The sequence below is a fragment of the Cebus imitator genome, unplaced genomic scaffold (genome assembly GCF_001604975.1).
Source record: "Cebus imitator isolate Cc_AM_T3 unplaced genomic scaffold, Cebus_imitator-1.0 Scaffold443, whole genome shotgun sequence".
NCBI classification, from domain to species: domain Eukaryota; kingdom Metazoa; phylum Chordata; class Mammalia; order Primates; family Cebidae; genus Cebus; species Cebus imitator.
The window spans coordinates 596329-606644 of NW_016107758.1; the positions used below are offsets into that span (position 1 = coordinate 596329).

Here is a 10316-nt window from a genome sequence, read left to right on the forward strand (position 1 = left end):
AATGACAATTATGTTTATAACTGTAAAACAGTATTCACTATTTTATTAAAAGCCATTTAAAAGAAGAATCTCAATGTCTTTTCATAACCAAGGAAGAAAATTCGTACTTAATTTTTGCATATTGGTCAAAAATTAAGATGATATCAAACAGCATATACTCTTACTTCCAAATGAGAAGCAAGTCACCTAGAATCTTCTGAGTTAAATTTACTAAAACTAAACAGCAAAATGGCTTCCAAGTTTATCTGCTGTTGGTGATTACTTCCTGCTAACCATACACAGTGTTGACAATGGACATTTGAACATGTCATTTAAACATTCCCAGGACAAAGCATCTTAAACAAACAGATTTTAGAGAATTAAACCAAGGACTTACTTCGTATTTGCTTAATGATGGGTTTCATAGGTTCAAGCCAAATCTAAAGAAGAGTTAACAGAAGAAATCCAATATATTAAATAATGTCTCTATTTAGCAAGTATGCTATAAAAACAAAAATGGTTATGATTAATTTTTACATCAGAAATATTTTGACTCTACCTCCCCTTTTGCAAGTTGAGTCCTGATAAAACAAACGGTACAAGTAGCATAGCAATGCCTGCTTCAGGAAGCCTGGGAAGATATTAAGAGTGCTGTATTATACTGGATACCCGATTCAGTTGCTGCTATGTACAGAATGGGTCCCAGTAATTGTTTCTGTGTATTTGTTAAAAACAAATAACTATTTGGTACTACTGCATTTGTAAACAAACTGATGAGAGGGCTTCTGCAAAAAAGAGTTACATCATGTCACTAGAATAGGAAACTTGGATAAATCCAGTCACACCGCCAAGGGTATCCAAAAGGCTGGACAGAACTTAATGATGCTGACATGCTTTTTATTTGAACTAAAGGGTTGGTGTATGTTTCTTTCTTTTTTTTTTTTTTTCCTGAGACGGAGTCTCGCTCTGTTGCCCAAGCTGGAGTACAGTGGTGCGATCTCAGCTGACTGCAACCTCTGCCTCCTGGGTTGAAGCGATTCTCCTGCCTCAGCCTCCCAAGTAGCTGGGACTACAGGCATGCGCCACCACATCCAGCTAATTTTTGTATTTTTAGTAGAGACGGGGTTTTACCATACTGGCCAGGATGGTCTCAATCTCTTGACCTTGTGATCTGCCCTACTTGGCTTCCTGAGGTGGTGGGATTACAGGCGTGAGCCATTGCGCCTGGCCAATGTACATTTCTTTAAAACAGCTCCATCCATAAATACTAAAACTCCACACTTTTTAAGGTTGCCTCTATTAAGTAAAATGAAGCATAACCAATTAAGTTTGCTACAAATCCACTTTCAAAATGATTTTCATATAGGATGTATGAGAGGTTGCTTTCATAACTTTTAAGAGAGTTTCCTTAGCACATGTGCTAATGAACAGAACAAAATTTAGGGAGGGTGTGAATTCAAGCTTGGATTAAAGGCAAATATATTATCTACAGCTAGCAATAATATATTCCAATAGCAAAAATATTTGACGCTGATAATGTGACAATTATGAAAGATCTTGCTGGTATCATCACAGCAGCTCAAAGGCTGCATGCCCACGCACTTCACAGGCATCCTATACATGCCTAGGGCCTGTTTCTATCACAAATCAAAAGCACTTACCCAGTAGGACTGAGTATTTTGAAACTCCAACCCGAAGTAGTCGCATTCCACCAGATTCAAACGCTTCCACACTTGTGTCAGTAATAGCTGGCCATCGCATTTAGGCTGTGTGGAAAGAGGTGGGAAAAAGAACAAGGATTGAATGACTAAACAGGAAGGGTTGATGAAAACTGTGCATAAAACTACTTCCCACACATACAACTTTATTTGTTGCTTCACTTTGTCTTCCAGTGTATAAGATTTATAAACAAAACAAAACAAAATGAGTCTAAGGTATTTGTGCTCAGAAACTGGCAACAAAATAAATAAAGCTAAAAAAATTCCTTCCATTTTATATTTAGTGTGTTTTTAGTCATATATCTTTGTAACTTTAGGGTACAGAAACCATTTCTAGTTTTGGTAAATATTTTAACAAATAATTTTGATGTTTACACCAGGTGTGGTGACTCACACCTATAATTCCAGCAACTTGAGAGGCTGAGGCAGGTGGGTTGCTTGAGTTTGTAAGTTTGAGACCAACCGAGGTAATACAGTGACACCTTGCCTCTACCAAAAGTTAAAAGATTTGCCAAGCATGGCAGTGCACATCTGTAGTCCCAGCTACTCAGGTGGCTGAGGTATAAGGACTGCTCAAGAAATGGGAGGGGGGGCTGCAGTGAGTCATGATCCTTCCACTGCACTCTAGCACGGGTGACAGAGTGAGACCTTGTCTCAAAAAAAAAAATTAATATTTACTAAAAAGCTAAAGTCTTAGAGTCTTTGTTTACATAAAATCCCAGTAAATATTTGATCAATAGGAAATTACAAGGAGTAAAAAAAACATTATTTGGTAGTATTTTACATCAATGAGAAGAACGGTTTATAAAGGAGGTGGGGCAACTGACTCTTCCATTAAGGAAAACAATGGGCCGAGCATGGTGGCTCACGCTTGTTAGCCCAGCACTCTGGGAGGCTGAGGCGGGAGAATTGCGTGGGTACAGGAGTTTGAGATAAGCCTGGGCAACATGGCAAAACACCGTCACTACAAAAAAAAAAAAAAAAAAAAAATTATGTATCAGCTGGGTGTAGTGACATGCACCTGTAGTCCAAGCTACTCAGGAGGCTGAGGTGGGAGGATCACCTGAGCTGGGGGGCAGAGGTTGCAGTGAGCCGAGACTGTGCGACCGCATTCCAGCTTAGGTGACAGAGTAAGACCCTGTTTCAAAAAAAAAAGAAGTAGAAAAATGGAAAAAGAGTTCTACTATACATTACTCACAAAAATAAATTCCAGTGGACCTAAAGACCAGAACAAAACAGAGAAGAAACTCTATAATCTTGGGAAAGGTAAAGTCTTCCTAAGCATAGCAAAAAGGAAAGATGGGCAGATTTGACTAAATAAAAGTGAAAAACATCTGAATAGAAACACATTCAACAAAGTTATAATCTAGAATCACACTGAAAAAAGTTACAATTTTTTATTTTGCTCTTAATAAAGATGTACAAATGGTTATTAGGCATTTAAAAAGATACTAAATTCCTCTAATAATAAAACAGTGACATATTTTTCACCCATCAAAGAGGGTTAGAATGATGACACCAATATTGGTGTGTCTGTGAGAAACAGCCACTTTCACAGAGTGCTGAGAAGATTTAATACAATTTGTGAGGGGATAATTTGAAAATATCTTTCAATATTTAAAGTGTGGATTTACCTTTGCCCCAGCAATTCTACTCCTAGAACTTTTTCCTACAGATATTTTCATACAACTGTACAGACCTAAACACATTAAGGGCAAATTCGGTAAAGAATTGATAAAATATGCCTGGCATAGTGGCTCATGCCTGTAACCCCAGCACTTTGGGAGGCCGAAGTGGATGGATCATCTAAGGTCAGGAGTTCCAGTCCAGTCTAGCCAACATGGCAAAACCTTGTCTCTACTAAAAATACAAAAATTAGCCAAGTGTGGTAGCATGCCTGTAATTCCAGCTACTAGGGAGGCTGATGCAGGAGAAGCGCTTGAACCTGGGAGGCAGAGGTTGCGGTGAGCCATGAGCCGAGATTGCACCATTGCTCTCCAGCCTCAGCAACAAGAGCAAAACTCCGTCTCAAAACAAACAAACAAACAAACAAACAAACAAAAACTGGTAAAATAATGACATATCCATAATGGACAGTTATGCAACCCTTAAAAAGAACACAGAACTCTCTATGTGTTATCATTGAATAAAATCTACAACACACAGTTTAATTAAGGAAAAAAAAGGGACTGGCATGGTGGCCTATGCCTGTGAACTCAGCACGTTGAGAAGCTGAGGGTGAGGACCGTTTGAAGCCCAGAGTCCAAGATCAGAATGCACAACAAAGAGAGACCCTGTCTCTAAAAAAAATAAAAATTAAAAGTGAAAAGAAAAAAGGCCTCCATTTCTATACAGTGTATATAATGATTCCATTTTTTTAAAAAACACACATGCCCCACAGATAAACTTCTATCTAGTTGTAAGTTTGGAAGGTTGTTCACTAAATCTTTAAAAGTAACCATCATTAAAGAACTGAGCAGAGGTGGAAGCAAGGGCATTCTTACTTCTTCACTTCTATAATGTTTGTTTGTTTGGTTTATTTATTTATTTGGATGGAGTCTCGTTCTGTCACCAGACTGGAGTGCAGTGGCACCATCTCGGCTCACTGCAACCTCCGCCTCCTGGGTTGAAGTGATTCTCCTGCCTCAGCCTCCCGAGTAGCTGGGTCTACAAACACGCGCCACCACACTCAGCTAATTTTTGTATTTTCACTAGAGACAGTGTTTCACCATGTTGGCCAGGATGGTCTCAATCTCTTGACCTTGTGATCCACCCGCCTCAGCCTCCCAAAGTGCTGGATTACAGGCGTGGCCTGGCCTAAGGTCTCAATTTTTAATCAATAGGCATGTATCATCTTTGCAATTAACAAACAATATGTGCAAACTGGGGGAGGCAAATGTCATTGTTCCAAAGGACATTATGCTCCTTGCAGTTTAATCACCAGATTCTCACTGTGCAAGAAATAAAAACTTGCAAATCCATTGTAACAAAGAAGCATGCATAATAAAAGTACTGTACAAGGACCACCTCTTTAAAATGGGAAGGTGAGCTACAAAGTGATGTGACGCTGTAAATACAATTTCTAAATAACAAAAGGGCAAATCTGGGTTGAACTTGCTCTGACATAATTGCTTAGGGCCTCCTCCTGTGAGAACTCACTCAGATGCCTGTGGGCATCTAGAGGAGGCCTGCCAGTGCTCCACAGGTGGCCCATCTAGAGGGGGGAGAATGCGGCTAGACCAGGGTTTCTGAGGCTGTTAACAAGTCAGAAACCATGAACCATGGAGTCTGCTGCACTAACTCACTGTGGGCCCAAACAGCCCTACGAAGTTCTCTCAAAGACTTACTGTCTGCCCACAACGCTGGAGCTGCCCTTTGCATTGCTGCTGACCACGACCTGTTGATTTGTTTGGGAGCGCCTCTCCTACCAGACGGTAAGTTTAAAGGGCAGGGACTGCGTCTTCCCCATCCTAGTAGCTCTAGCTCACGAAGGGGCACCACACATGGCCGGATTCCTGGACTGTCTGCCACTGCTCCCAATTCTGATGGCTGCTGTGGGAGGTGAGTGTGCATTTCAGGTGGCACTGAGAATATGAAATTCTCTTAGCTCTCCTCTCTTCTTCAACTACCTGGCTGCCCCGCTGTGAGTCAATGGGGAGGTCAGGGTTCACAGTCCTACCTGAGCCCCTCCGCTTCCTAGGGTAGTGCAGCCAGGGTTTGCTTCAGGAGGCCTGCCCGACTACACTGATGAAGGCAATATACACTAACCGTGCAAGTGCAGGCATATTCACAAGACACCTGTTAACCAGCAAGGTCCAACACCCAGAAGAGGGTTTGTAAATATGGGCCCAAAAAGTCACAGTTACATGTGTATTCATAAATATACACACATACATATGTATGTGTGTTTAAACTTCAGTGCAGGGAGGATGATCTTTTCATGAATGGTGCCAGGGAAACTGCATATCCATAGAGGAGAAAATAAGCACTGACTCCAACCTCACACCATGCACAAAATTCATTCAACATGAATCACGGAAAGGACAAAAAAGCTTGGGGAGGGGCAAATATTTCTCAAACAGGACACAAAAAACACTAACCCCCACCCCCAAGATACTGACTACCTGAAAATTACAACCTGTACATCAAAAGACACTGTTAAGACAGGAAAAGGGCACACCACAAGCTAGAAGATATTTGCAATACAAAAATTCAACAAAGGGGCTGGGCATGGTGGCTCAGGCCCTGTAATCCCAGCACTTTGGGAGGCCGAGGCAGATGGATAATGTGAGATCAGGAGTTTGGGACCAGCCTGACTAAAAATACAAAACTTTTACTACTCTCTACTAAAACTACAAAAATTAGCCGGGTATGGTGGTGTGTGCCTGTAGTTCCAGCTACTTGAGAGGCTGAGACATGAGAATTGCTTGAACTTGGGAGGAAGAGCTTGCAGTGAGCTGAGATCACACCAATGTAATCCAGCCTGGGCCATACAGCGAGACCCCATCTTAAAAACAAACAAAAACAAACCCAACAAAGATCTTGGAGCCAACAAATATTAAGATCTACATATCATAAGGAAAAACCAGACAAACAAAGTAAAGATAAATGGGCCAAAAGACTTAAATAGGCATTTCACAAAAGAAGATATTCAAATGGCCAATAAACAATGAGAAAAGTTGGACAATATTACATCAAGGAAATGCACACTAAAACCACAATGAGATACCACTACAGCCTCACTAGAATAGCTGAGAATATAAAAATAGATAATCTCAGTGTTGGCAAGGAGGTAGAACATCTGGAGTCTCAAATACTGTAAATTTGTATGATCTCTGGAAAACTGATAGTATTTACTAAAGCTGTACAGAAGTATAACCTATAACCTAGGAATGCCAGTCCTGGGTATAAACCCAACAGAAATGTCTGTTTATAGAGATCTAAAGACATGTTCAAGAATGTTCACAGCAGTTTTATTCATAGTAGCTCAAAACTGGAACTACCAAAATATCAATTAAACAGCAGAATGGATAAATGGTGATTTGTTTTTACAATGGAATACCGCCCAGCAATGAACAAGCAAGCAAGCCACAGTTATACCAACAATACTGATAAATTTCAGAGTACATAATCTATACATGTATATGATAAATACATACATATATGAAATTCACGATCTGGCAAAACTAATTTATAATGCTAAAGATCAAAACGGTGGTATTTTGGGGGGTCATAACTGAGACAGGCACAGGGAGCCTGTTCTACACCATTCTCCCATTCTCTGGGTAGGGATACATATGTGTTTACAAATGTAAAATTATCAAGCTGCACACATAAGATACATGCACTTTCTTTTTTTTTTCTTTGAGATGGAGTTTTGCTCTGTCACCAGGCTGGAGCGCAGTGGCGCAATCTCGGCTCACTGCAACCTCCGCCTCCCAGGTTCAAGGGATTCTTTCACCTCAGCCTCCCGAGTGGCTGGGACTACAGGTGCATGCCACCATGCCTGGCTAATTTTTATATTTTTAGTAGAGATGGGCTTTCACTATGTTGGCCAGGATGGTTTCCATCTCTTGACCTCGTGATCCGCCCGCCTTGGCCTCCCAACGTGCTGGGATTACAGGCGTGAGCCACCGCGCCTGGCCATGTGCACTTTCTTATGTAAGTTATACCTGAACAAGAAAGTAATTAAAAGGAATAAAGGTTAAAAAAAAAACCTTTGAAGTTCATGAAAATTGATCTTTCACATTTTATAGTAATCCTCTCTACAAAAATCTCTGAGCTGTGAACTTCGCCTCTTCTTGATACACCAAGAGCTCACAACTCAATGAAGCAGCTGATTCTACCACTGGACAGCTCTGCTTAAAAATAATTCATAGCCTTTTATCTAAATGTCTCTCCAACCTCTGCCTCCCTAAATCCTCACCTAATCAATCTCTTTTAGACACAGTTCAGCTTATCAAGGTCCCTTTTAAAATGGTCACCCAGAACAGAACACATTATTACAGAAATCACCCAAAAAAAGACAAGTTTGGTACAGTACCAAACACTATGAAGCACACTATGAAGTTTGATCACTTAACACTGATCACTATATGCAAATTAAGTTAATTAACAAAACTGTACACTCCATAACAAATTTTCTAAGGGGACTACACCAAAACATACATCAATCTAGTTTAATTTTTTAATAAATCATTTTAAAAGTACTAAACATAAAAAGAGAGATAATTTGTAGGCAATGTTTCAGGAGGGCAGAAACCATATTATGAACTTTGTTCAATAATTGGATCACCATACTCTTGGAGACTTTCAACAGAGTTATCCCTGAGGATGGAATCCCAAGCAGTTTCTTGATATTTCAACTTGATTGTTGAAAGAAAAAAAAACACTGTCAGAGAGCCCTTTTTGTCCCCCACATAGGAGACACTCAGCTGTCTATTGACGAATAAACAAACCCCTTAATAACTGAAACACTTCTTTTATGACCATAAATACTGAAGTCCAACCTGAAGTAAGCTGCTAAAAGGTGGGTAACTCATCATGACCAGAAGTAGCAGGCAGTATGTGAGGTGTAATGCAGGCCACAAAGAAAGGCTCTGCAAACAGGGAACACTAAGTCCCAGCCAGGTGACCACCGGCTTCCAGCCATTCTTGAGCTGCCCTCAATGGCATAAATGCGTGGTTTCCAAGGATGTCAAGAGAAAGATGTTGACCTGTTATTTTTCAAATCTAAAGAAGACCAAAATAGAAGAAATAGGTTTATGAACAGTTTAGACTTTATAGCTAAATGTAAGGAAGAATTGATGGTCAAGGTGATAAATATAAAATAAGGCACAGAGATATATTTTTAGCTCTTTGAACTTTTTGGTGTATTGTATAATCATCTCTAAAACAGTACCAACAGCCATCTGAGCCAAGGGTCAGGCATCCTTTGCTGTGGGTGGAAGAGGGGCAGGTATTCTCCAGGCCATTTACGGCTCCTGAGTTGATCACAAGGAACTGGTTTCCTCACACTGTCCTAAGAGCAGAGGGTTTGGAGCGGGAATCCTGGTTTCTACTTGGTGGGTATGCTTAGCCTCGGCTTCCTCAGTTGAAGAACACACACAACTCTTACCTTGAATGGGTTTTATGGGAGTGTAATAAGGTAGCACAGGAGAGCTGCTCAGCACACGCCTGGCACACAACATCTCCAAATCCAATACTGCTGCTTGCTGTTTGCCCACACAGAATCACATGGGCATCACCAGAAGACATCACACACAGCGAGGGCTCATGCCCCTCCTGAGTAGGGTTCATTCGGAACAGGTACTCAAGCATGCAAAGCAGCTTCTTAATAAGGTCTACACAGAGTAAGACTACAGATGAGAGGAAGAGCCCTTTGATTCCATGATGGGTACGTGTAACTCAACACGGCATCCAATAATTTTTTTCCTGCCAACATGTAAACCATATTTTAAAAAATCACAATATTTTCCATAATGTATTTTAAAGAAACCAAACTTTCAGAATATTTTTCAAGACTTCTTGCCAAAGTGATTTTTCACAGGTTCAATCTCCATAATTTGCATCGGTGCTTTATGACCTGGACAGTAGCTCATTAAGTGTCACAATCAGTTCTATTTTGAGTGTCCCTTGTATCAGTCACATGTCCATTTTTACCCTTTCAAATTTTCTCGACTTAAAATGTACCTTCTGGTCCTAAAAATACAGAAACTCACTATCAAGAGGACTATAATAATCACCGCATGTTCCCAAAGTAACACATGATCAGATGACACAAGACTCTCCCTGCACTAGGCTGGAAGGGCCTCACAGCCACTTAGAGCACGGGCATCATCCAGATGCTCAAAATCAAAGAAAGCAATGGCATCACATTCTGTTTCCTGCTGAACTCAACAGCGACTCAAATCATAACTGTGTTTCAAATACTAGGCTGGAGGAGAAACAGGATTAAGAACACAGTATTAAAAATATAAGTTAAAAAGCAAAATTTTGTTCAATGTTTCCAGTTTTCTAGTTGGTCATGGTGTTAAAATCCTTTTCCAGGCTTAGGTATAAAGAATATTGTTAAAATTCACATTTACAAAACTATTAAAGACTTTGTCTGGATGAAAATAGGTGACTAAGGCTTGGCTAACAAAGTCCTTCTTTATTCTTCGTCCTAAGCTCTGTGGGGAAATTCTTCTTGATTTTGTCCTTTAGCTTGTTCCCTGTGCTCATTTACGGCTCACTTGCCAATTATAACTCTTCTATCTAGATGGCCACTCCTACTACAGAGTTCACATCTGTACGGTTAGTTTCATTACTCAAGATTTTTATTGTTTAATAATTAGATCAACCCCAAATTTCCTTTTATGTTATACTGTACAATGAAAATAATCTTGAGAGCTCAAAAGGAAACTGTAGCTACATTCTTTGAAAGGTCACCAACATTTTTGATAGGCATTTCACTCTCATTTTGGCATATTTTCAAATCTTGGGTTCTCACAATTCCTAAAATACTGTACACATAACTTCTCCAAATTGCACTAAAAATCATAAAGAGTAGTGTTAAATCTGACAGTATAAAAGATGTTAACTGCTACTTCTGCTGCTTTTTTTTTTTTTTTTTTTTTT

The 10316-nt window shown here is 40.0% G+C and overlaps 1 protein-coding gene across 4 annotated transcripts in view; it reads right to left on the reverse strand.

The window, feature by feature from the left end:
• Positions 1-10316, reverse strand: part of FARP2 (FERM, ARH/RhoGEF and pleckstrin domain protein 2) — a 152482-nt gene that overhangs the window by 100749 nt on the left and 41417 nt on the right. For all 4 annotated transcript variants that reach the window (XM_017510764.2, XM_037732192.1, XM_037732193.1 and 1 more), the window contains 2 exons: positions 1641-1745; positions 377-419 (listed from right to left, as the gene is read on the reverse strand). In XM_017510764.2, the coding sequence (XP_017366253.1) occupies positions 377-419; positions 1641-1745 (148 nt within the window). The remainder of the gene's footprint in view (positions 1-376; positions 420-1640; positions 1746-10316) is intronic.